Source organism: Chaetodon trifascialis, chromosome 2, assembly GCF_039877785.1.
Source record: "Chaetodon trifascialis isolate fChaTrf1 chromosome 2, fChaTrf1.hap1, whole genome shotgun sequence".
Taxonomy (NCBI): Eukaryota; Metazoa; Chordata; class Actinopteri; order Chaetodontiformes; family Chaetodontidae; genus Chaetodon; species Chaetodon trifascialis.
Genome location: NC_092057.1, coordinates 17,474,114 through 17,501,298, shown reverse-complemented (window position 1 = coordinate 17,501,298; position 27,185 = coordinate 17,474,114). Strand labels below are relative to the sequence as shown.

Genomic DNA, 27,185 nt, shown 5'->3' with positions numbered 1-27,185 from the left:
ATTCTGGTGATTGGGTTGCCAGACAAATTAAAAGCTACTGAAGGCCTCATCTGTGAGCAATGCCTCATTACTTTGACCCTGGACATTTCTCCTTGTAGCTACAATTAATTAAGCACATTCACTGACCTCAACAACTGTCCGTCACATATTGTATTTGGCTGCTTTAATTTTTACAAAGTTGACTTGCCAATGTGAATTATCAACAGAAAATGAAGTAGCAGCATAACACACTGTATTTATTCAGACTGAATCAGATAAAATCTTGACTGAAATGTTGAACATGTGGGAATTGTGTCACATAAATCAAAAAGAGAGCTGGAGTCATATCATGTTCTTTAATTTCAGAGAGCATAACACAACAACACATTTTTCTTGTTGCAATAGTTTGATAATCATCAGGGAAGGGATCTCCTGCTGTTTCAACACTGTGTGATTTCAGATGGAAGCGAACTCGAATAAAGGTTATAGTCAACTCTGCTGGGCTCTAGAAAAGAGACACAGTGAGGGAGAGAGAGAGAGAGAGAGAGAGAGAGAGAGAGAGAGAGAGAGAGAGAGAGAGAGAGAGAGAGAGAGAGAGAGACATAGAACAGGTTAGAATATTACACACAGACTATAATAGCAATACAGATCCTTAGAAATAGTCAGTGTTGACTGTGCCTCTGTTTTTGCCATTTTTTTTACTTGCTGACTGTAATGACTTAACTTCCCTGTTGTGGGATCAATAAAGCCTTATCTTATTCATCAATGCACAGTCAGGAAAAACAAACTCAAACAGTTCAAATCCAAAGTACAGATCTTGAGGATATTGTCCCTTTGTTCATCTGAAAAAAAAAAAAGGAATGCATCTGTTTATCCTGCTGTGGTTTGCTGTTTTTTGAAAGGTACGGTGATAATAGCTCTGATGGGAGTTGAGCATGTGTGGTAGCTCCAAGGAGTAAGGGATTTGAGATTGCCATTTGAGTGGTCATTAAACTGCTTCTTTCACTTTACACCCTTTACAGTCCTGTAGCTGATATTGTCCTGCATAGTGTACTACATGTTTGTGCCTTGTTTTGTGTCTTGTTTGTACTCTTGCACCTTACGTGTAGTCTGCATGTTGCTTCAATCTTTTTGTTTTGCACCAGGGATCAGGAGAAACACAATTTAGTTCCTCTGTATACTAAACTGCACTATATATGTATATCCACATACTATCTATCTATATCTCCTATCTTATTAGTATTAGAACGTACCCCCCCCCCCCCCCCCCCCCCCAATATATTATATGATGAGAAAACTTGTTATTCCACTCTTCTTAATTTGAGTGATGGGAGCTCTCTGCACACATTATGCCATCAACTGATTGTTACAGCAGCGGTTCTCTACTTCTCTCCAGTAGGTCTTGTCAGTTTGGTTGATTAAAAGAAAACTATTTTCAATTAATTGCTATAGCAACCTGTTTTATTTCGATTTCAATTTAGGCATGAAGAACTTGCTCACATGTCTAATCCAGATTACCAACCTGTCCTAAAACCTCTGATCATCAGTGATACTAAAGGCCTGAGGTTTATGTTGTCAGTTTGTTGGTAGTAATTTCAATAATCCTAACTTTGTTGGGGAAAATGTTAAAATGTTCTACCAAAAACACAATATCACTTGACATGTCAAAGGTGGGTAGTGCTGTTTTACTGCATAGTTCTAGCATCAGAATCTAGTTTTTAAACATCCAGTGCTCAAGACAGGGCATTTTAGCAGCTGTTCTGTAGGTTCTCCCACATGGGATACTTAGTTGGTTGCAATCTGCATCTTCACCACTAGATGTCACTAATTTCACTGTACCTCAAAGAACTCTATTTCAGCCGATTGTCTGCTTGGAGGTGCAAATTACTAGATAAATACTGTGTGTTTAATGGATCTACCATGCAGGAAACATAATTATACTGTACGCAATGTACAGGGAAAGGAAACAATGAATGAAATGCCCAAACAAGAACCAGTGAAAAAGTTCATCTGCAGAGCTTGAGTTTGAATTAGAGTGACAGTCTCTTTTTAGAACAAACTGAAGAAAGCAGGAGATGAGTGACTGAAACAGCTAATAGTGCAAAACTGGCACTGATGTCTAAGGCTGTAAGGCTGAGCAGTGATAATTAAGTGACAAATAAAACAAATAAATCAAATACAATATGATACAGTAAAGCCTATTTAGTGTTCTGGCTATGATTTGTTGTGTTTTTATATTCCTTGCCTTTAAAGCAGTCTGGAATTTTGAGTCGTCCATCGATGCACTGGGTTGGCACTGCATAACCACATTTCCTGGCCTCATCCTTGCAGTAGACTGAAATAATGTCATTGTGCGAGACTCTGCTACGAGGGAGGTCTTCGATCCAGATTTTTTGTCCTCTGTAGAGTATCCTTGCTCTATGTAAGGGAACATTGCAAGGAGCTGTATGTGACAAGGAGAAGAAAGAAAAAAACATGCTGTTTTTGAGTCGTTAGCTGCATTATATTCACCGATCAAAATGAACTTATCATTTATGAGGTAATATTGTTAGACATTAATAAGGGCTGATAATCAAATGTAAAACCTGTTGCTCCCACGTTAGGAGGAGCTTAGATCATTTTGCAAGTGAAAGTTTAGGTCTGTTTTTAGCACATGTGAAATGCAGAGGCATTTTAACATTGCTATGCATTCCTTATTGCCTTTACACATCTGTAATAGTCAACACAAACAGAAAATGGATTGAAATAAAATGAGGAAAAAGAGTAATGGAATTGGGTTGATTAGCACCAACATAATTCTGGGACAGAGGCAACTGGAATACATAAATCCAAACTGGGAACACATGACCAAATGAAACATTTCTCCCCTATGCCACCCTTCCCAATCAAGCTAAACTCTGAAAGCACTACAAGCAGGTCTTAACTCCTTCACAACATCACCCAAGAAATGCAGCTATCATTAAAATCTACTATGTAAAAACACTGTAAGGGCTGGAGCCCTACCTTTGCAGGACGGCTTTTTAGACCAAGTCCCATCTTTCTGACAATAAATCTGGAAACTTCCTTCAAGTGCATATCCTCCAAGGCAGTCGTAATTGACAGTTTCCATGAAGTCATAGTCTCTCTGGTCGTTGCTTGACATGTAGCCTCTGTCGATGTTCTCTGGTGGAGGGCAGGTCACCACTGTAAGGGGAGCAATTTAGTCAATTCATGAGAAATTCCACATATGAAATTACGTCATATTGCCAGTCAGTATGTGTTGTCACATTATTACCACTTGTTGGCCAATTATCGCATGCATTTTGAAGTGTATCATGATCCCAACAAAATGTATGTCTGTATGGCAGAGCCTCTAGCTGTCCACTGGAGGTCCCCACATGTCCCTGAATCAGTCATTATTGTTGTGATTTGCAGGGCAGAAAGCTTGACTTAAAATATTCAAATTTAGTCTAAGATTCCAGAAAATGTTGTGTTTCAGTTTATTAAATACTAATGAAAATATGTAAAGTGCTATTTAAGTTTTGGGTGGAATCACATATAGTAGATCGTAGTGTTGTATGTGTCTTATGTCGTCATCTATGCCAAATCTGGACAAAATACATAAATTAAAGAGGTTTTCATCTGAGTGTGACTTCCTGCTTAAATAGAAATCACAGAAGTGGACTGTGTGGTGAGGTTGTTCCCTTGTCTGCTGATTGTAAAAGAAAATCTTTGAACCCCAATTTTGTAAAGAAGATAAGTCACAACAGTATCATACACATGTTTCAAGGTGTGTGTTTTTTGGCTCACCTTTACCTGTCCTACAGTAAAACTTGAAGGTAATGGTTGTGATCAGTAAATATTCCTTATGCCACAATAGTTACTCCTGGTGTTCTCACAGCAGCTCCTGTTTGTCAAACTTTTGTACCTTTACATTCAGGTGTCTTGGTCCAGGTGCCATTGGCAGTGCACTCTGCTACGGAGTTGCCAATAAGTATGTGTGGAGGCAGGCACTTATATGTCACTCGGACGCCATGAGCAATTCTGTCCCCTCTGATCCTCCTGTGGTACGTTGCTGTCCCAAACTGTGGGATCGGAGCGCGATCACAGGTCACAGCTATGAGAGAAGAGACAAAATAGGTCCATTTATGTGTATTGACATGTAACGCATGCTTGTCCTGTATGTCTTTGGTTTTTGTCCATTGTTCATGAGTATGTGTATATTCCTCATTATTTTGCTTGGTTTTTTCAGATTTCTGATCTGGCAAATTCAATGACAGCTTCGCTGTGGTCAATTTCACATGCAGTAGACTTTATATGAGAGCAGCTCAGATAAAATAAACCTTTATTGATCCCCAGCTGGGAATTTCAGTTGTCAGAGCAGAACATGGAAAGCAATAAATAGAAACTATACCAGAGCAAACAGAGACAAAAAAAATCCAATCCACAATATATTGTGTATTGTAATGCAGTGGATTACATACGGTTGCACTCAGGTACTGATGCGCTCCATGTTCCATTGGCGAGGCACTCAGCAGTGCTTGCTCCGGTCAAGATGTACCTGTGGAGAGCACAATGATGCTTGTGTTACAAGAGAAAGCGCATAAGCATAACATAAGCTCAAATCTGATTAAATGCATTTGAAGCCACATGTTGACGGTGAGAGGAATGCTAAAATAGTAGTAAAATCACAGAGCTGTATTCACCACATCACCTACACCTGCTATGTGATGATGTGATTGGCACCAAAAAACAGTTTTCAGGAGGCAGCTCCGTTTGTTCTGTATGCTGATGCTTAAAATAGTTTAAGTCAACTACTTAACTGAAGTATGAGATCTCAAATATGCTGACAAAACAGATTAAATAGAGAAAACATATAAAATTACAACCAGCAATGTATTAGGGACAGCAAAGTTGCTGAGGGAGCAAATGACAGATGTGACAGAAATTCATCACGATGTTCTAGCTTTACCCTTCATGACAAGTATAGTTGATTGTACTCTGGTATACAGTATCGTCATAGTACAATTCTCCATTAGACAACGGATCAGGATAGGGGCACCGTTTTGCTGTAAAAGAGAATGCAGAACAGAAAACACATTTAAATGAAAAGTTTTGCTTTTCGGTTCTTCAAACGCATAATGCAAACATAGAAAGACGTGTTCGCGGTCTTGTCTGTAAGCCTATACAACCTAAATGAAGTTAAGATGTGATCTACTGTCAGCACCTAACATGTTCTCTGTTGGTTATGTGGCCAGTGAACCCAGAACAAATAACTTACTCTTCAAAAATCTACAGAATAATTGTAAATGCAACAATAAGTTTTTGGACAAAGAATCAAAGAGAACAGTAATCAGAGCTTGATAGAAATGGTTCACATTGCTTCACATGCTAGATAAATATTATTCCAAAAATGTATTAAAGCATTTCATTTTTTACATTTATAGCAAAACTGACAATTGATTATTGCAGTTGAATTGACATTATTATGCAACTAGTTTTCTAGAAAATTACATCACTGTTAGACTTGAAAAATAACTGGTGTAGAAATTTACATGACACAATGATCTGTCACAAGACCTCAAGTTCTCACTTGAATAACGGACACTCACGTATGCACACGAGTTTGGTTTTTGTCCATTCTCCACTGGCAGTGCAAACAATCTTCAGAGGACCAGAGATGGGGGTGTGTCCCTGTATACAGGACAGCGCTAACTCTGCACCGGGGCTAAAGTACCTCTGGAGCCCTTCCATCTCAATGTTTCCAGCCAGCTCAGGCCTGAAACACACTGCAAGTACAAATGGATTTAATGAAATGTGTATAGGCTCTCAAATTGCTTGACATAATATTCCAGTACAGTTGTAGATTTATAGTATCCAGCCAACATTTAGCCAGACAAGAAGCTAATGAAGATCTGGGTTATCATCATAGAAATTAATCACTCATTCTGAGCTTAAATGCCAGCCAGTATGTAGTCATGTGCTGACCCTGAAACTTGTGTGCATGTGTGTGTGTGTGTGTGTGTGTGTGTGTGTGTGTGTGTGTGTGTGTGTGTGTGTGTGTTACAAACCTTACTAATGCAGCTAATTTAAAGCAATATTTACTGTAAGCTGATAGTTCTGAAGGAGTTTAACTCTCTTCAGGTTTACATTTGGTCCATTTTTTCCTGATCAAACTGAGAACTAAGGCAAATGATTGTGGTATTTTGGTCAACCAAACAGTTTAATTGTACTTGCTCAAATCTGACAAGGAATCGATAACAGAGAACTTGAATAAACATAAAACATCAATTTAAATTGAGAAGAACACTGAGTTTAAGTGTAAGGGCAGAAAAAACTAGTTTCAGTCAGCTTCATGTTGCGATAACAGCTGAAACAAACCATTTCAACAACAAATGAAATGAAAATGCCTTGTGCCCCCTGTACTCACTAAATCTAGTAAAATATGGTCATTCCTACTCAAACAATTGCCTTTAGAAACTGTGTCCTGTGAGATATAGACATTACCAAATCTAATCATCTAATTGTACTAGATGCTAAAGCCTTAAAAACAGCCCAGCAATAAATACATGTAAGTGTGGATTCAAGCAGTTCAAGCCATATGATTTTAAATAAAAGCTAGTAATAATAGAAAATACCAGTGTCTTGTCCAGAAGTCACACTTATAAAAAGTACAAGTGGACATAGCAGAATCAGATTCAGAAGGCGCTCCATCCTTTCTTTAAGTGTATAGATGTTCCTCTGTTCTTTCCCCTGGTCTCTGGTTTAAATAGTGAATCTCTGTCCCCTCTGTCGCTGTTATTTGTGTTTCTCTAAAAGCAAACAGATAAGAGCAGCATGAAGTAACCGCTTCCTGCTGATCCTTGTTTGGTTCTATTTTGACATTTTGGAAATGAAACAGTGCAACAGCGGACTTTCCCTTGTTGCTGCAATACTATGAAAAAAATGCAAAAACAACCTTTTGGCCCCATTTTGCCCTATTTTGCTCAAGAGCTTAACACAATGAGACAGAGGCACATAAAAACAAAAGAATGCCATAAAACTAATGAGTGGTCCATTGCTGACAGAATTTTATAAAAGTAAAGAGGTGTAAGAATCTATGTTGTAAGACTTTTCTGTTCTTTACTTTCTTTCTTTACAGTGCTGCTCACAGCATGCTTGGTGAGAAATGTCTCTTATTGAGGTTAAGAGCATCAAGGGCAATTAACAAAGTCAAGGGGTTATTATACTAAACTCTCAGAAATGTGAGGTCAAAGTTACTGTATAATAAAGGTTGATAAGTTATACCATGTGTCAGTAAAGAGAACATTTCATATCTGTTAAATAATTCAGTTCAATTCAATTCAATTCAATTCAATTCAATTCAATTCAATTCAATTCAATTCAATTCAATTCAATTCAATTCAATTCAATTCAATTCAATTCAATTCAATATACCTTTATTAGTCCCACAAGGGAAAATTCCAAATTACAGCAGCATCAGTAAGAAAAAATAGACGAGGTAGACAATCAGTAAGTATATACAAGTATAAATAAAAAAAGTGTGATAGAAATAAGTGTCTCTAAATTAGAAATTGTGTTTGCAGACTGTTATGTACAGATACAGATAAATTATCAAGATGTACAGAATTATCAAGATGAAATAATTAAGCCTATTTAAACCAACACAGACTTCTGCTCAGCCAACAGAAAGAAGGCAGATGCCCATAAAACGGGTGGTGGCCCAGCACCCTCACCTCTAACAGAGGCAGAGGAGCTGGCCCTAAGACAGAATTTAGGAAGGCCAGTGGCTGAGGGAATCCCTGGAGGGAGTGTAGCATATTTTTTTTCCAACAGATATGTCCCATAGCAAAGCAAAATTGGAGATGAGATCTCCTTTGTCACATTTGTATCTCCTAGATATAAATGAGCACTAATCGAGACCAAAGTGGTTTTCTCATTCTGCTCAAATTTAGATCCTGAGAAATAAGTCTCACAGTGAGAATCGTGTGAGTTCTCTTAATTCTCTTACAGCTTTCTCTTTTCCAGATCTCAACTAAGAGAAAAGTGAGACATATTATGCCACTTTCAAATATGTCTCAATTTGATCTCTTTACTCTGAAGCACTATCTCAGTTATGTCTCAGTGAGAAACATGCATAAATCTGTCTCTCACTGCTCACTATTTGAGTTCTTTCAGTTGTCTCTTTTCTAGTGTCTCATCAGAAAGAAAAATGAGAGTAGTGCAAGCTCTCAGACTAGTCTCAATATGACACGATTTAATATTATACCTCAATCATATCTCAGTTAATCTCAAGCCAAAATTTGAGAAAATAAGTAATTCAGGCAAACAATTTATGATATATATGGTTTATTCACATAATACTCAACTCATAAAATGTGATGATTTCTTACACAAGTGATTTAACTCAGTAATTACAATTTTTACTGTTGAGTTCATTAATTTGTTTTCTGACAATAGTAAAACTATGTACATGAATACAGTTGTTTTTGACAGAATTCACAGCAAAGTTAGATTGCATAGAGCAGTAAGAGAGTCTTGGAAAGTGCAACACATAATGGAGCACATAATGTCATACTAATCATTCAAGTCATCCAGATAATACAGTACTGGCAATTGATCTTGCCACCACATAATGTAGGCTCTTTGGTGCATCCAATATAGGTTCACGATAAAGTGAGCCCAATTCTTAAGATGGCTTCTAATTCTACAAAGCTTTGATGGCAAGTGGTCAGATGGGTGAGCCGTCTGCATTTTCAGATCATGTTATTTCAATGATTCATCATTTAATTTGAGGCCTCTAAGGACAGTTCTGGTCTTAATGGGTTAAAACCTTTCGAGTGTGTTTGGGAAATGAGCTGCAAACGCAATGCCAGGCATGGATGTCAAGACAAAGAAAACAACTTTACCCAATATGTGATCCAAAGAAACTACCGTAGTGACAGAGGTTTCCAATAGGGGAACAGCATGATTGCATGTACCATTTGTTACATTATCCTGCAGCAAAGAAAAACCTGCACCTTTGAATTCATGAACAAGGGCCCATTCTTGACCTGACTGCCCTGAGGTAAAAAAGAACTCAATCTGTCCATACTTTGTTTGTCCTTGACTCGAAAAAACAACTGTAAAATTGTTTCTTCTATTGCCTTTCCCATAGTGTTTTGATGTGAGAAAATGTCTCTTAACTTGTGCCCTGTGAAAGATCCTCACTGTTTTAGAACTGATGCAGTGACCAACATGTCCTTCCAATGAAGAGAGGTGAACTGTGTCCAGTTGAAGTTCACTTGATGCTCCATACAGTTTAGTCCCAGATGAATCAATGTTTTCCTGACAGAAACTATCATCTTTAGTCATCCGTGTGTAAAATTCAGCTATGGCATTCCCTGGCTTTATGGTTTGTGATATAACAGGAATAGACTGCACAAGTTTGACTGCATGGACCATCTGCATAGGTATATTTTGAGTGCCATGTATGAGCCTTAACAAATAGCCATTTTTGTCCTCAAAATGAAAACATGAATGAGTCCATAATGGACCAAGGGCCCTGACACTGTCTGCTAGATGAATGAGAAGGTGTACATTTGCAGTTTCGTACCGCTCACCATAAAGACTGGCCATTTGAGAACAAAAGTTCCACAGTAGTTTCTCTGCATGATCAATCTGTTCAACTGATATGGATTCCATCAACAAAATGAAAATGGCTTCACTTAGTAAAAGGAAGTGATTATAGTACAGCGTTGCAAGAATTCCGCGGAAAACAACAGGTCCATAGAAGATCAAAAGATCCCGATATTCTGATGCTTTAAAAAACATTCTGTGAGATGCCACTGATTGAGGATATCGAGTTGAAGATGGAGGAGAGATATCCTGAAATCGATTGTCAATTTCTTTGACATTTTTGGCCATGCTGAAGGGCTGACGAGAAAACTCTGAAGAAAACCACAAAACCATCAAAAGGCGCATTACTCCAAGAAGGACTGAGTGCATGTAATCTATGGCAGTGCCTTTGATAAGGTTATAACCTTTAAGTTTGCTAAGCCAACAGGGACCCTTCACCCCTTTAACAGTGGTTTTGGTCTCATTTGCGATTTTCATATCAAGGGCAAATTTTTCATTTGTGCGTAGTGGCCCTTTCGGATCTCTGTGTTGGTAAGGAAATGCATGGACATGTCCCCTTTCCCCTGTTTTCACAGTCTCTCCTGGCTGCTCACATTTATGACATCCAAATGTCCCATTGTACTGCACTGGATTAAGAACTAATGCTTTAGCAGGTAAATCACATGTTCCAGCAATAGTGAGCACTTTGCACACAAATGGTTCAGATGTCAACTCTGCAGGTTGCACAAGAATCCCAGTGTCTGCAAGTTTACTCAGTGTGTCACTTAGTGGTCTAAGAAATGTTACCATTGATGGTTTTGAATCCCCATACCAGAGTCCAGCAAATATCATATTCTCTCTTTTTGTGTGTTCCATAAAGCTTAATTCATTTATTATACAATAAAAAGGCCACACTGAAAACTTTGACGATTTGAAAATAGGTACCCCATCTGTGTTCCAAGTAAGTGAAATGTTTTTAGCTTCACTAAGAGGACCATCCCTATCTACAAGATTTTTGTAAACTTCTGCATCATATATATCTTCAATGTTGTTAGGATCTGTTTTCTTCCTGTTAAATCTAAAGTTAAGTTTCTCCTGAAAACCTGGCTTGCGAAACAATGACCTTATTTAAGCCTCAATTGGAACCTCCATGAAGGATGAGGATCTTTCCTCTGACACACTGGTCCCACAAGACTGACATTCTAATTGTTCACTTTCTAATGACCCAAAACAAGTACTGCAGTATTTATGCAACACAACAGGGGATGATGCAGAGTGGGAGAAAAAAAAGTCTTTAAACTTCTGAACACTGTTTAAGCAGTCTGTATTCAGGCCACCAGGACAAATCAACTTGAACATTTTAAGTAAATCATTGAGAGCCTTATCAGTTACTTTATGACAGTTTACATAAGCCATGATGGCACTCTGCCACAGCTATTGATGCATTGTCATATAGTGGTTTGTCTGTTGTGTCATTGAAATTTGAATCTTCTGCGCACCCCTCACTCAAATCCTCTTCAAATCCCTCACTGAATGTATGTCCATCATCATACCTCCAATATCCCACATCAGGGAGAACTCCCTCAAATGATTGAGATGGATCATACTCAGCATTGTCATGAAGTTCAGCTGTTAGGCCATCAGGAAGCTCTCTGAAGGCTGATCTGCAACTTGGTTCTTCGTCTTCGATTGAGTCAACAGCTGGAATAGTCTCTTGTGCCATGCTTCCTTGTTCTGGTCATAAAATAGAATGAAAATCATTAAGGACCAAAAACAGCTTGTCACATTGAAAAACCTTTATTATCTCAGCCTGTATGTCACCCTTTTACATCCAAATGATTTTGTCACATTTTAGCAAGATCTGCTCAGTGACAAGATATTCGGCACATCATTTAACAGAGACACAGACAGAGGGTGTGTGTACCTGGCAGGTGGTGAGAGGCTTGAATTTCCAGAGTGAGTGTGGTACATCCTGCATTGACACCCAGAGTTTGGAGGTGATCATGAGTGATCATGAGGGAAAGGGCACCTGTATCATGGATCTTTGGGGTTTTCCATGGCCTTGCAGGTGTCTTTGCAGCTGTCTTAGCCAGTCTTAACCAGTATATAACCTTACTGTATTCAATCCATGTTTGAGTATCTGTTATAATCATGAAAGAATTGAGAGAAAAGAAATTTATAAAATTCACCTGCTGAAAAAAAAATCCAAAAAACCAACAAAGAAATGCAATACTTGGACTGTCAGATTAGGAGGGAAGATAAATTGAAATAGTGGAGCACAAATTAGAGGTGGGTGCATGGTCACAGGTGAATTATGTTAATTATGTTAACTATTGGTTGGTATTCATCAGGGTCTTCAATTTGTAGGGTAGGGTGTTGCTCTTCTCTAATAGTGGCAATATTATGAAGAAAAACACATGCCACAATAATATCACAGGCCCTCTCAGGGGTCATCCTGAGGTGCTGTAGGCACTGGAAACTGGCTTTCAGCAGGCCTATGGTCATCTCCACCCAGGCTCTTGTCCTGCAGTGAGCCCGGTTAGAGTTCTGTTGGGGGCCTGGTTCAGGGTCAGGGTAGGGGGTCAGCAGCCTAGGTTGGCATGGCTAACCTCTGTCACCAAGCAGAAGGCCATCAAACTCTTCTGTAATGTGTAGTGGACACAACAGAGTATGTTACGGAGAACATCTTGTTTAACACTCTAACAAGATAGTGAATACAAGATAGTGAATACACAAAGCCCACAATTGAACAGGGAATGGGATGAAAGTAATATGAAATAAGCCTGCATATTTGCTATTGAAAATATCTTAATTGGTTAAGTCAAAATGTGTTTTCCATAGATTATTATTTTCTATTGTGATACAGATACAGGCGAGTCTAGGGAAACTGGAGGACGTGTGAAATGGAGAGCAGAGTCTACTCAGGGACTGATTACAGAGGCGGCAGCTTAGCAGCAGAACCCTGAACCACAAGTTAGGAATGAGACAGATGAAGATGAGCCTGTTGATAGTTTTGATTACTTTGCTTGCCCTCAGTCACGGGATATACATACATTTTTTTTTTTTTTTTTTAATTATTATCATCCTCATCAAACCCTTAATATTGCTATACCAAAAGTTTTCAATAGCACAAATGGAACCAACCGCAAGTGGCTGACTTACTGTGAAAAAAATCAGCCTCTGTACTGTTCTGTTTGTCTGGCATTTGCACCTGTGGTTTCATAAAGGGGGGCGGCACGGTGGTGCAGCAGATGTGTGTACCGGGGCCCTTCTGTGTGAAGCTTGCATGTTCTTCCTGTGCATGCGTGGGTTCTCTCCGGGTACTCGGCTTCCTCCCCCAGACCAAAAACATGCTCATTAGGTTAATTGGTGACTCTAAAATTGCCCCTGTGGGTGTGAGTGTGAACGGTTGTTTGTCTTGTGTGTTGCCCTGCGATCGACTGGCGACCGGTCCAGGGTGTACCCCGCCTCTTGCCCGTTGACAGCTGGGATAGACTCCAGCCCCCCCTCAACCCCCGAAAGGGTATAGAAAACGGATGGATGGATGGATGGTGTCATAAAGGGAGGCATGAAAGACTGGAAACACATACACCAAAGGATAGTGGAACAAAAAAGTAAGACACACGGAGATAGTGCAGATGCTTGCTTTCTGAATGTACAAATTTGTTCCTCCTTTTCATTCATCTCAGTACAATCTGCTAACTGATGCCTACCATGTGATTGGACTGGCCTACAAGTTGCTATTAACACTGTCCATCACACAAGTAGCCTGTGAGAGTGAAATTCATAAAAAAAAACAGACTCAGGAGCACTTTGACCCAGAAGAAACTTGAGGCATTCATGCTCATGTGCACTGAGAAAGAAATTCTCATGTCTTTGGACAGTGATACTGTAATAAACAAAGTCGCAGAGACCAGTGCGCTGCTCAGGCGTGGATATCTGTGAACACTTATTTGAACAGAATATAGATTTGGATATTATTGAAAAGGATGTGTTGTAAAGAATAATGTTGAGGTTGTGCACATGTTGAATTAAATCTACATTGTGAAGCAACTCTTACTTGCACTGAATAAGAAATATTTTAGAAAAATACACTGAATTACAAGGCTTAACAGTGTGCTGTTGTAGACTTAACATGTAAGGTTATAATTACATGATTTTAATAATAATAATAATAATAATAATAATAATAATAATAATAATAATAATAATAATAATAGGTCGTGATTTAAAGTGGGCCGGTCTGAAGCATGAAACTCCAGGGCTGAAAATGAGTCCCATCCAGCCCTGATCCTGACTCAACCCCTGCTGTTATTTGGCGCTATAAATAAAAATTAAATTGAACTATAATGACGACTGACTGTTGTTAGTGATGAGGAAGGCTCCACGCTTTGTTCTTGTGTGGAGGAACTGCTCACACTGCTGAGGTCCACATTAGCGCCGCGTCAGTCGTCCGTTCGGAAACCGTCCACTTTGAATCAATGTCCGTTTGCCTTTAGTCGCGCGGGGGGGTGGTCTCACCACCACAAGCCCACCCCCCTCCAGCCCGTGAGCAGCACAACCAATCACAGGAGGGAGGTTACCCACTTATATTTGCATGAAACCTGTATAAATACGGTCACTCTTGCCGTTAAACATCAACTGTACCCGACGTACAAACCTAAAAATGCCTGAACCAGCGAAGTCTGCACCCAAGAAGGGATCCAAGAAAGCCGTCTCTAAGGCCACTAAGAGCGGCAAGAAAAGGAGGAGGAGCAGGAAAGAGAGCTATGCTATCTACGTGTACAAGGTCCTCAAGCAGGTCCATCCCGACACTGGAATCTCTTCCAAGGCCATGGGCATCATGAACTCCTTCGTGAGTGATATTTTCGAGCGCATTGCCGGTGAGGCTTCACGTCTGGCTCATTATAACAAGCGTTCCACCATCACCTCCAGGGAGATTCAGACCGCCGTCCGCCTGCTGCTGCCCGGTGAGCTGGCCAAGCACGCCGTGTCTGAAGGCACCAAGGCTGTGACCAAGTACACTAGCTCCAAGTAAACTGCTCGGCGTCGTTCAAACCCAAAGGCTCTTTTAAGAGCCACCACTTTACTGCCAGAGTCGACATTCCCTCAGCCACAAAAGCTAAATATAGAATAAGTAGATAACACATTTCTTGGAAACTTTGGAAGTTGAAGTGTAGAGAACCCACTGCTGGGAGAAGGGCACTAACTATATCATGATATCAAGCATATCTGCTGTAAACTTCAGAGGCAGGAACCTGTGACTGCTACAGTCTGCTTTTAAAAAGTATGTGAGCTGTGTATAAATACAGTATTTAAGGTAAATGTGTGAATGATTTGTGTTTTAAATACTGAACAATATACTAACTATACACCATACATAAGAACCCAGCTAACCCAGTCACAAATGTCTCGTAAGGGTAAAATATATCCTGACTTGTGTGTTGTGCTTTCTTTGTCTTTTTTGTGTTAAATGAACTTAATGTTTCATTGTGAATCATTTGTTCATCTAGTCTTGTTTCATTTGCTTGTGTCACTATTACTGTCATTTGTATTTCAAGGGGGTCAACAAAACTGCCACTGAGCAGACACATGGCACAACTGAGAAGGGCAACTCTTTGTGTCTAAACTCAGCTGTTTACCTGCACCTCAATGAGGAAGCACACTCCTTTTGAGGATAAAAATGTGCATATTCTGGACAGAAGACAGGTGGTTTGAAAGAGGAGTGAGAGAAGCCATCTATTTCAAGGTTGAAAAACTGTCTCTGAACAGAGGGGGAGGTCTGAGACTCCCACATACAATGCTGTCCTTTCATCTCTTCCAAAGAGATTCAAAGATTTAGCCTCTGAAATAAAAAAGCCATTCACACATGGCTCAAGGAGCCTCCCAATGACGAGAATGGGACACTAACGAGGCAGACGACTGGTTGACACCCAAGGGTTGCACCCTACCCTGCCTTAATGGGGGATCGTTTGCCTCACAATAGTGATACCATCCTTGGTTTTGGGAATTGGCCTCACTCAGAGGATAAATACTTCAATCTAACACCATTTCATTAGACTAGAGCTGTCCTATCTAGTCTGGTGCGCATGAACTGATGAAGCCTGCTCGGATGAGAGGCGAAACATCTCCCAAGACAAACTGACAAGTATTTGTATTTCTCTTGTTTGTATACAAATGAAGAGGGCCGTGTGCCGTGTCTACAGGGTCTGCTTCACTGTTACTGTACATCCAGTACATCCAGCACCATGTATGCAGAAAATAAATGTTTTATTGCACTTCATCTGGCACACTTGAGGCATTCATTTTTATATTCAATTCAATATTCCTTTATTAGTCCCACAAGGGGAAATGTCATCCTAAAAAACTGCAAATATAATAATAATAATAATAATAATAATAATAATAATAATAATAATAATAATAATAATAATAATAATAATAATATTTACAGACTGTTATGTACAGGTTGCATTGCACAGATTATTGCACTGACTGCATCGTGTGTGTGTGTGTGTGTGTGTGTGTGTGTGTGTGTGTGTGTGTGTGTGTGTGTGTGTGTGTGTGTGTGTGTGTGTGTGTGTGTGTGTGTGTGTGTGTGTGTTGGATGGGATGGGAGTCATTGAGTGTCATGGAGGACAGCTTGGCTGTCATCCTCCTTATGATTAATAAAAATATGGTAAGTCAGGAACATGCATTCTCAGCCTACTGACTAAATGCATGGTTCAAAATATATGTATCATGAATCTGAGAACATTCTGACAAAAACATTTGGCTAAAATGAAACAAAAATCTTGACGAAAAAAACTAAATAAAAGACTAAAATGTTACTTAAACCAACAGTTTTAGTCACAGTTTACAATTTTTAGTTAAGCGACTAGGACTAAAACTTGATTTAAAATTCTTGTCAAAATTAACACTGGATTGAAACAAGGGTGAAAATAGAAATAGAGTGGAATAAAGATAACAGGATGGACATAAAAACAGAATGAATGTGAATGTAAAATAATAATAGTTTAGATGATAGATAGATAGATAGATAGATAGATAGATAGATAGATAGATAGATAGATAGATAGATAGATAGATAGATAGATAGATAGATAGATAGTGAAAGGCTGAAGTGAAGAGATCAGTTTTTAGCTTTTTCTTTCCTCATATCTGTGGGTAGTGTGTTCCAGAGCTTTGGGCCTTGATGGACGAAGGCCACATCGCTGATTTTCTTTTCACTGTTGCTGGAAACCTCCAGACGGCCAGCAGCAGATGATCACAGTGTTCTTGGAGGCAAATAATAAAGGAGGGAGTTGGCGATGTAGCTTGGTCCTCGTCCATGAAGGGCTTTGAACACAAGGAGAAGGACCTTAAAAATCAACCCTGAATGTTACAAGAAGCCAGTGCAGAGCAGCCAAAGCGGGACTGATTTGCTCTCTGGTTCTGGTTATTAGTCGAGCTGCAGAGTTTTGAATGAGCTGAGGTTTTCGTCACCGTGTTGGTGTGGGATTTGATGCTTAGATGTGAGTCTAGGATGACACCAAGACTTAAACTCAGATTTAATACAGGGAGTTAATTGTTGGTTGGTTGACAACAAACTAATGCAGCTAGACCATTTCTAATCGTACAACTCCCTATGAACTATTGAAAGATCTGTGGCTTCATGTAAAGACAATGTGACTGTTATTCATGAAGGCAAGTTGACACCCCATCCTAACCTACAACAAGCACATACTCTCTTCTTAATGATGTACATCCTAGTGTTGCAAGGAGCAATTGTTTCCATATTCCCACTTTATAATTGAAGTCTGATCCTGTACCAATCCAGCTGGCCAGCAGCACAGAGGACAAATTACAACCATTTCATTGTAGTCAGCAGAGGAGAGCAGCAAGGCACAGACTTTGACATGATAAAAGTGGACAATGAGCAGCTTTGAACCTGAATATCTCAAGTGTCATTACAAACTGACAAGACTATGGACTAAACACGTTCAGTATTATTGCAAAATTAAATTAGAGTAAATCTTTATTCTCAAATCAGTCTTTATCACGATAAATATAAAAAAAGAACAAAAAAAGAACAAAAAAAAAAAAAAAAAATAATGGTGAAAGGGCAAAGAAATAGGCTCTTGAGAGAAAAGTGAGGTGGCTCTTAAAAGAGCCGTTTTTGTTGTTGTGATTGGCCAAAGAACGATTAGAGACACTTTAAGCGCGCTCTCCGCGGATGCGGCGGGCCAGCTGGATGTCTTTGGGCATGATGGTAACCCTCTTGGCGTGGATGGCGCACAAGTTGGTGTCCTCGAACAGGCCGACCAGGTAAGCCTCGCTGGCCTCCTGCAGAGCCATGACGGCGGAGCTCTGGAAGCGCAGGTCGGTCTTGAAATCCTGAGCGATTTCTCGGACCAGGCGCTGGAAGGGCAGCTTGCGGATGAGCAGCTCGGTGGATTTCTGGTAACGACGGATCTCTCTCAGAGCCACGGTACCGGGCCTGTAGCGGTGAGGCTTCTTCACACCGCCGGTGGCCGGGGCGCTTTTACGAGCTGCCTTGGTGGCCAGCTGCTTCCTGGGGGCTTTGCCTCCAGTGGACTTACGAGCTGTCTGCTTGGTTCTTGCCATGCTTTCGTCTTTCTCTCGACAAACAGGAGAAAATGTAGTGAGTAGAGAAAACGCGCTGCTCTTAAAGTGTGGGACCGGCTGCGGAGTGATGACGCTGCTTCAGACCTCCGCCTCCTGATTGGTGAAAGGCTCCTGTTGGAGCTCAGCACCGCCTGAAGGAGCGACCCACCTCAAGAATAGCCGCTGCTGATTGGCGAGAAAGCCGGTCAAAATGAGCGCTCGGCCTCTGCCGGAAGCCTCTCTTCTGATTGGTCTGATGCGAACCCCCCTGCGCGCGGCGCGGACATATAATGGAGGTTTGTAGTCACTGAGGCCACATTTTCTCTGAGCTGTAAACTCTAGAAAGTACTGAAAACATGAGTGGAAGAGGCAAAACCGGCGGAAAGGCCAGAGCCAAGGCAAAGACCCGCTCTTCTCGTGCCGGCCTGCAATTTCCAGTCGGCCGTGTTCACAGGCTGCTGCGCAAAGGCAACTATGCCGAGCGTGTGGGTGCCGGCGCCCCCGTCTACTTGGCGGCCGTGCTCGAGTATCTGACTGCTGAGATCCTCGAGTTGGCTGGAAACGCCGCCCGCGACAACAAGAAGACTCGTATCATCCCCCGTCACCTGCAGCTGGCTGTCCGCAACGACGAGGAGCTCAACAAACTGCTCGGCGGAGTCACCATCGCTCAGGGCGGCGTGCTGCCCAACATCCAGGCTGTGCTGCTGCCCAAGAAGACCGAGAAGCCTGCCAAGGCCAAGTAAATCTACTCCACACCGTTGAAGACGACACACACAAAAAACGGCTCTTTTAAGAGCCAAACACTTCTCCTTTAAAGAGCTTTTTCTCTCTCTTCTTCTTCAAACTCAGTATTCACAGAGTGAAACAAACACATGCCTGCTCAACCACCAACATGCACTAAATCACCATTTTTAAACGCTTCATTTATCTTGTGGGGACATTCAGTGGCCACTTGCATCATAAAGTCAGCTATTTATCATAAACAAGAATTTGGACAGTCAAACTATCCACTCTGCCTTTGTTTTCCCCTCTCTGCACCTCACTTTTCAGCTTTTAATACACCCCCTCAGTACTGACTCTGACATAGCGTTTTCCTTTCCTTTTTTATTTTATTTTTATCTGAGCACTTTGCTGTCATTCACACTCCTTCCCATCTCATTTTGCTGTCATTCACACTCCTTCCCATCTCATTTTTAAATTACCCATTTTAATGGAAGGAGCCAAGAGTCCTTATTTAAGCTGTCTTTGATTGCACATGGGACAAGTTGGCCTGCAAGGATTAGAGAATCAATAGGCCTGTTCCCATTTCTTTTCTCTTTAAGAAAACATTCATTTATTCAATATGGTTACAGTATTATGATCACAATAAGATGAAATGTAGAAAATAGAAGAAGAAAAAAAACAAACAAAAAAAAACCCAGAAAATATTGTACAATATAAATTGAAAGGGCTACTGAAGCGCTGGATGTTCAATGTTCAGTCGTTTTGTCCTGAGATCTCTTCGCTGACACGTTGATTGTTTGTCTGATCAGAGGTCGAAAATGTGCAGAGGCTGATTCTCCTATTTTATTTTAATTTCCCCTCTGTCGGAGGTCAGTCAGTAAGTAAGCAAGCACCTGTTTAATGATGCTGTGGCTGCAGATTACAGTCTGTTGGATGACCACAGCACATGTGCTTTCCCACACTTTGGCACAGACAATCCTGATGATCAGCTCAAACAGCTGTTTTTGTTTGGAAGCCATCTTTTCTTGCCATGATATACATGGAGCTGTAGATCAAGTGGAAAACCAGTCCACAGCCTTGCAAAATAAAACAGAGCACCTGAGCTCTGTAACAGTCCATCAGAGGGTACTGCTGTGTTTCTTCATCATCATCATCATCATCATCATCATCATCATCATCATCATCATCATCATCATCATCATCATTCTAATAAATGACTATGACATCTAATTTTGTCATAGTTACATAAATGAAAAGGACAAGAAAGGACAGCCTGAACAGGAAGTCTGTTAGCAGAGATAAGCGCTCACACGTAACACAGGTTTCCTTTCTGGTGTCCCTTCCCTGCCTTTTAACTTATGTACTGTATCATGTCCTTGATCTTAACTTCTTGTTTATATTGTATGTATGTAGACCTTTTAACTCACGTGCTGTATCTTGTCTGTGGTCTTAAATTCTCGTTTGTTTTAAGTTGCTTGTGACGACCTGCCATTGGACTGCGGATGAAATGTAACTCTTGTGCTTATTCTGGCACATTTGACTAAATGAAATGAAATGAAACCAGCAAACATGTCGATGCTCCGAGGCTTTATTTATTTATAAATACGTTTATCACTTTAGGACTTTCAGTGTGGGGTTTTCTATTTAGTAAAGCCAGCATATGTAAAATCCTTGATGTGTTGAAAAACCAGTCTGCAGCAGTGCAGCTGATGATCTTGTGTCTTCATATGCACATCCAGTAATTTGTAATTATTAGGATCCTATGTGGCTCTCCCTCTCCTCCTTACAATATTTTACTATTACTCCTACTACTCCTACTCCTACTACTACTGCTGCTGCTGCTGCTGCTGCTGCTGCTGCTGCTGCTGCTGCTGTGAGCTCTGTAGTGGTTCCCCAAGTGGTTAATAATAGTTTGTAGTTTATTATGTGAAAGAAGAACTTTGGTGCAACCCCTGGAAACAACAGAGAGAAGAAACACACTCTTGAAAAGTGATGTGGTGGCTCTTAAAAGAGCCTTTTGTAGGACACGTCTGCATCCGAGTGAGGACAGCTTACTTCTTCTTGGGTGCTGCCTTCTTGACTTTGGGCTTGGCGGCCTTCTTTGCGGGACTCTTCTTGGTTGCAGGAGCCTTCTTCGCCACTTTCTTGGGGCTCTTGGGCTTTGAGGCCTTCTTGGGGCTCTTGGCTGCTTTCTTGGCCGCTGCGGGTTTCTTAACCGCCTTGACCTTCTTCGGGGACTTCTTAGCGGCTGCCGGCTTCTTGGCTGCCGCTGCTGCTTTGGGCTTCTTGGCCGCGGCGGGTTTCTTTGCTGCGGCCTTCTTAGCTTTTGGAGCGGCTTTCTTGGCGGGCTTCTTTGCTTTAGGCTCAGCCACCTTCTTGCTCATCTTGAAAGAGCCGGATGCCCCGGTCCCCTTGGTCTGGACCAGAGTCCCCTTGGCCACCAGGCTCTTGATGGCGGTCTTGACGCGGGACTTGTTCTTGTCCACATCGTAGCCACCGGCAGCCAGAGCCTTCTTCAGAGCTGGCGCGGACACGCCGCTCCGCTCCTTGGATGCGGCCACGGCTTTGACGATGAGCTCGCTCACGCTGGGGCCGGCTCTCTTGGGCTTAGGAGTCTTCTTCTTTGCTGCTTTGGCCGGAGCGGCGGCCGGAGCTGGTGCTACTTCTGCCATTTTCTCTTGGGTTTTTCGTTCTTTGCTCTTCCCTTCACTCACAACCACACGAGGGTCAGACTTAACTGGTGGGGATTCCGGCGCAGGAGGCTGGACTTAAACACACCGTGAGAACCGTGGAGACTCAATCCAGGCCGGCTCTCTTCGGTGCAGTCTCAATGTCGGCCTACTTGTGTTTTCTCTTCACCGATAAAACACTCAAAACTAAATGTGGGACGAGTGCCGAAGGCTCACGGTGAAGCGAGCCGTTAGCAGACTCGTGTCTCTTCACATTTAAGTCATGTAGAGCGCTGATGCTCTCTGCTTTTGGTTTGGAGAGCCTCCAAACCTCACACATTCACCGTCGCGGCCAGCGCTGCTCAGCGACTTTTCTCACTCATTTCTCTCCGAAAATGTTTTATAATGCATCACATCTCCATCGAAAGCCGTTCCCCCGCTGGCCTACATGTTTGTTCAGGGAGGCAAAGTGCAAGAAACCGTCTGTCGATCATCGGTTTCTTATTAAACGAAGTTATTCCGGTACAAGCAAACACACCGATGGCCATCGAGGCTTACGATGCCAGACCTCCGAACACAGCTGCTCACTGTGAATATTTCTACTGCTAAAAAAACCTCTTTTAATATGAGTAAAATGTCAAATGAATCAACTATCCCCCCCCCCCCCGTTTGTTTGTTTGTTTGTTTGTTTGTTTGTTTGTTTGTTTGTTTGGTTTATTTGTTTTACTTCAGTTGACTTTCTCACTCACGTTATGTGTTAGTGTCTGTTGTCCATTGTCGTCGCATTACAAAAAGCAAAAACAGAGGCACAAATGGGTCGAGATTTAACAAACAAACAAACAAACAAACAAACAAACAAAAAATAAGTGTACAGGAGAATAGAAAAAAATAACTGTATAGGTGTGTACAGATTATGAAATACTAAATGTCATAAAATCCTACTGCTAATACTCTTATGAGGAAAAACTACAAATGTCATGTTTTATTGCGCTTGAGAAAGAACGAGATCTATGCATGCACAACAAAATACAGTTTATAAAATACTGTTTCTGATATGGATAATAAATGGTGTTACTGCATAGCTGAGAGAAATATACAACAACTCAGAAATTGCACCAGGTGAGGTGGATAATGTGATCATGTATTAGCAATGATAACAGTAGTGCAGAACAAAAGTGGGTTTCTGATGTAGAATTGAGAAAGACAGCCTCAACACAGAGCTACGTTACATGATGCTGCCCCTGAGCAGTCTGACAGAAGGACCTGGATGCAGCAGTCTGCTACTGAGGGAGCTGCTTCAGCCCCCACCGTCTCGCGCAGGGGGTGGGATGCACCTCGGGTTTCTGATCGCGCCACATATTTGGTGTAATTCACAAACTTAACTTGGCCAGCCAGGATCAGTCTGTTTTACCCAGATGGCTTGGCGCTAATGTGAGCAGACTACATTTAAGTCTGTTTTATTTCAAGACTTTGAAACACACCTGAAACATCTAACACTGATGGAATGTGAATGTTTATTATTTCGACTTTTCTAAACCTACTTTTGTTCTGCACTACTGTTATTGCTAATAGCTACATGATACACGCAGAGCCTCGATTTCCTTGTTTTTCCACTGCCAGCTGTACTGCTCTTTTTATTCCGGAAAGAAAACAGACTGTGTATTTATTTATTTATTTATTTATTTATTTATTTATTTATTTATTTATTTATTTATTTATTTATTTATTTAAATCGTACTTGGCAATGAAGCTTTTTCTGATTCTGATTTGATCCTCATCGGACAACATATTGTTGAATATTGAGCTTTTTTTTTTCGGTCACACAACAGTTTTATTTATTATTATTTATTCTGCTGTTTGGAGTTTAAGTCGGCAGTTTAATCAAAATGACCTTCAGCACTGCTGTCATTGCTGTCATTCAGCAGCGTTAGAGATACACTTGAAAAATCAGGATGCCTCCTTTTCACCCTCTAACACAGGGACGACCCTGGGCACCGACTGTGCCGCATATTGGTGCGATTCATTCATTAACCTGACAGTAGTGATGGGTCCTACAGTCCCGATGCTTCGGAGCGTGTGTCGAGAAATCCCGGAAGTGGTTACTGAAGCGCGTATCGACGCTTGTGTCGTTTAGGGCGAATGACGTCACGGATGACGTTCGAAACCTCGCTGTCCAGGAATTGGTTCAACTATCGGCGCGATTTATGTACTATGCACACTCAAAGTGAAGTGTTTGCTGTGTGCTAAAGAATTGGGGTACAACAACAACAACAACAACAACAACAACAGCTCATCCATGCTGAGGCATTTTCGTGCTTCGCATGAAAATAATGAGGGGAATGTGACATATTTTGTATATTTTGTTTCGGAATAAAGATGAATAAAATCGATTTCACTGCTCTCTTCATTTTCACAGGCACACTCACTGCCCCTCACCTTCTTAAAACACTGCAGCAGTTTGAAAACAATTGTTCCCCTGTCATTATGAGTTATTCATACGTTGACAAGATTAGAAGTAATTTTAGATTCCATTGTATTGTCAATGGTTGTTTTCAGGATTCTGAAACACAACCAGGAGCATCAGACCCTCAAGATTCAGTGGGGGAAAAAAGAACAAAAGGACACGAGGAAAAACTGCTATGCTCACAACCACGGAACAACTTCTATTCCCATCTAACCAAATTCACCAGAAAAAACAAGATGAGACTGCACTGATCAGCAGCGAGGAACAGATGCGAGTTTCCTGACCAGCGTCACAGGGCACTCAATATTTCTGATGACACAGCATTCCCTACGATCACCTATGATTTTTACGTCAACACCAACGTTAGGCAACTTATTTAAACTGATGTTGATTTAATTTCCGTAGTACTCTTTCTAGTCCAGTGTCTCTATATATTTTGGTAAGCGTCACCGTGTGATTTGAAAGAAGAAAAAGTTGACTTAAATACATCTAAGTAGTGCAAGTGGTATAGTAAGAAGAAGTATAAACAGTAATAAGGTTTTTTTGTTTTTTTTTTAGTATGAAGTAGTTGCAGACGAGTGTATGTAAACAACTGATCACTTTGAGGAACCAAACTGTCACTTTTTTTCTTGATGCAGTTATCGAATATTTCTTTATGTGACACTTGAAATAAACAAAAAAATAAATAAAAATTAAGAATAAAAAAAAAAAAAATAAAAATAGTACACTGGGAAGCGGAAAGACTCTTAAGAGCCGGGCGTAAGAACTGGCTGAAAGAACAATGTTCCCATCATTATTTTGACTCGCATACATAATCTTTATTTGACGCATTCGATGCTTCGACATATCAGAAAAACTCTTTACATATATGTTGGGTGGCCCTGAAAAGGACCGTTGAGTTTGTTCTTACAGGCTTAGAAGAGTTTAGCCACCGAAGCCGTACAGAGTGCGACCCTGCCTCTTCAGAGCATAAACCACGTCCATGGCGGTGACGGTTTTCCTCTTGGCGTGCTCAGTATAGGTGACTGCATCACGAATGACATTCTCCAGGAAAACCTTCAACACACCGCGAGTCTCCTCGTAGATGAGACCAGAGATACGCTTGACACCACCACGGCGAGCCAGGCGGCGGATGGCGGGCTTGGTGATTCCTTGGATGTTATCACGGAGAACCTTGCGGTGACGCTTAGCGCCTCCTTTACCGAGTCCTTTGCCTCCTTTGCCTCGCCCACTCATCTTGATAGATCAGCTGTATAAGCCGTAATGATAACCAAAGCTGTGTGTCCAGCAATTTAGCTATTATGTGAGGACGTGTGAGAAAGCAGAGGCGGGCCTCTTTCTTCTTTGGCTTTTCATGCCGAAGGAAGATACATTCTTGCAATAGCGCCACCAACTGCACACTATGGTGAATGAATCGTGTCTGTCATCTCTATTGGTGAAGGTAGCGTTGATGTCGTGGGTTTTTTCTTTGACAAAATCATCATACACTTATTATCAAAAGAAGGGATATTATACCGGGAGGTTTTAAGAGGGTTCTGCATCCTCAAAATATTAATTTCCCCTGCTTCAATGCAAAACAAAAACTACAATGTCCATTACCTCTCAGGTTCACTGTTTAAGTGATTTTAGTGATTATTCTGAGCATTTGATGGTTAAAGCCTCTGCCTTGTGGGCCTTGAACGACCCGAAAGGCTCCTGGAAATTAGATGTTACCATTAAACTACCAGGCAAATAGTTTTATCAACATGCAAAATGGATATATTAAGAGTTTAAAACATTCACATATGAAACATTACCACTAATAGCTTCCTGGTACAAATTATATGATAGACAGCATTTAGAACTTAACATATACAGGGAAAATAAAGTGCAGCTAACCGTAAAGATTAAGTTCACCATTTTGGAGAGAGAGAGAGAGAGAGAGAGAGAGAGAGAGAGAGAGAGAGAGAGAGAGAGAGAGAGAGAGAGAGAGAGAGAGAGAGAGAGAGAGAGAGAGAGAGAGAGAGAGAGAATTGTGTATATATAATTGTGTGTCAAATTTAGATTACATTCATTTCAAGATGAATAGTTTGGCACACCTAGTGTGTAAACGTTGTTTGAACAACCTTCGAACCTGCCTGAGAGGACTTGTAGCTGCATATGTCATTTGTGATGACAGAGGGCAAAACATCCAGCAAAATCACCCTCTCATCATTTATAGTTGCTTAAATTTGAACTACCCTTTCCAATGATATATCTCATGTCTTTGGATGGGATGAGGGGAACTTTGTTTTCATGCTGAGACAAAGTGGAGACTGCAGCAAAACGCAAATGCCAAGAAAAGAGAAAAGATGAGTCAAATATTGTTAAGATATTGTTTTTAACTATGTTAATCATATAATTTCTTGTTTATGAACATGTCAGGAATCATAAAATTTGAGTCATAGTTCAGTTAAACTTTTTGTTAGGAAAAATAATATCAACTTTATTAATGCTTAATAATGCCAATTTTGTTCAGTAGATCAACAAAAGATACAGGACAAATGTTCAGTTTCATTAAAAAAAAATGGACTGATTCTTGTTTTCTTGTCAGCCTATTGTGATTTTGTTGTGTTATGATAAAATTGTTCTGTTAGTCCACTACAGTGGACATGCTGTAAAATCTAAAATGAAAATATTTTTTACAAAATTCAAAATTGTGAGTTGTTGTTTTAGCTCCAAAGAGGGAGGAAATCACAAAAGTTAGATTGAAAGATGCTTTTTTCTTTGGTTCTCAGGAGGATATAATTATTATTTTGTGTGAGCCCTACTACATCTAATTGACTGGCTCTCCAGAAATCTAAAAAGTGCTCAGGATTTGCACCATCCTAATTGTACCTAAATAATGATGATGATGATGATGATGATGATGATGATGATGATGATGATGATGATGATGATGATGATGATGATGATGACAGCTGCTCAGTTGCTTTTTTTTCTTCTTTTCTTTCTTTCTTTCTTTTTTTTAGGTCTTTTCCGTCATCTGCAATGACAAAGTAACACTAAAGTAACACTAAGTAAAGTAACACTGTTTGTTTTTATGGTTTCATAGAAATTACTTGCACTACCTGCACCTACTTAATACTAAAAAATAACAAAAAAAATCTTATGATTATTACTACTGTTTATACTTCATGCCACTTGCA

General features: G+C 40.6%; 6 protein-coding genes across 6 annotated transcripts in view; 2 read left to right on the top strand and 4 right to left on the bottom strand.

Moving 5' to 3' along the window:
- LOC139337564 (histone H2AX-like) overlaps positions 1 to 18,905 on the top strand; it is a 238,104-nt gene extending 219,199 nt beyond the window's left edge. Inside the window, exons 2-3 of the mRNA XM_070972207.1 lie at positions 15,232 to 15,240; positions 18,509 to 18,905. Of these exons, the coding sequence (XP_070828308.1) occupies positions 15,232 to 15,240; positions 18,509 to 18,905 (406 nt within the window). The remainder of the gene's footprint in view (positions 1 to 15,231; positions 15,241 to 18,508) is intronic.
- LOC139346165 (beta-2-glycoprotein 1-like) lies at positions 312 to 6,738 on the bottom strand. Its single transcript, XM_070985113.1, has 8 exons — positions 6,597 to 6,738; positions 5,571 to 5,747; positions 4,931 to 5,027; positions 4,443 to 4,519; positions 3,887 to 4,075; positions 2,983 to 3,162; positions 2,225 to 2,422; positions 312 to 484 (listed from the first exon to the last, which is right to left on the bottom strand). Exons 1-8 carry the CDS (start codon positions 6,670 to 6,672, stop codon positions 420 to 422), a joined length of 1,059 nt encoding a protein of 352 aa, XP_070841214.1. The 5' UTR covers positions 6,673 to 6,738; the 3' UTR covers positions 312 to 419.
- On the top strand, positions 14,217 to 14,594 carry LOC139343706 (histone H2B). Its single transcript, XM_070981478.1, has one exon. It carries the CDS (start codon positions 14,222 to 14,224, stop codon positions 14,591 to 14,593), a length of 372 nt encoding a protein of 123 aa, XP_070837579.1. The 5' UTR covers positions 14,217 to 14,221; the 3' UTR covers position 14,594.
- Positions 17,752 to 18,165, bottom strand: LOC139346257 (histone H3). The gene has a single exon (XM_070985253.1). The coding sequence runs from the start codon at positions 18,160 to 18,162 to the stop codon at positions 17,752 to 17,754; it is 411 nt and encodes a 136-aa protein (XP_070841354.1). The 5' UTR covers positions 18,163 to 18,165.
- A 1,983-nt stretch (positions 18,906 to 20,888) lies between the features above and the next one.
- On the bottom strand, positions 20,889 to 21,558 carry LOC139343037 (histone H1-like). The gene has a single exon (XM_070980428.1). The coding sequence runs from the start codon at positions 21,555 to 21,557 to the stop codon at positions 20,937 to 20,939; it is 621 nt and encodes a 206-aa protein (XP_070836529.1). The 5' UTR covers position 21,558; the 3' UTR covers positions 20,889 to 20,936.
- Positions 21,559 to 24,942: 3,384 nt separating this feature from the next.
- Positions 24,943 to 25,254, bottom strand: LOC139347254 (histone H4). The gene has a single exon (XM_070986685.1). The coding sequence runs from the start codon at positions 25,252 to 25,254 to the stop codon at positions 24,943 to 24,945; it is 312 nt and encodes a 103-aa protein (XP_070842786.1).
- Between the last annotated feature and the right edge of the window lie 1,931 nt (positions 25,255 to 27,185).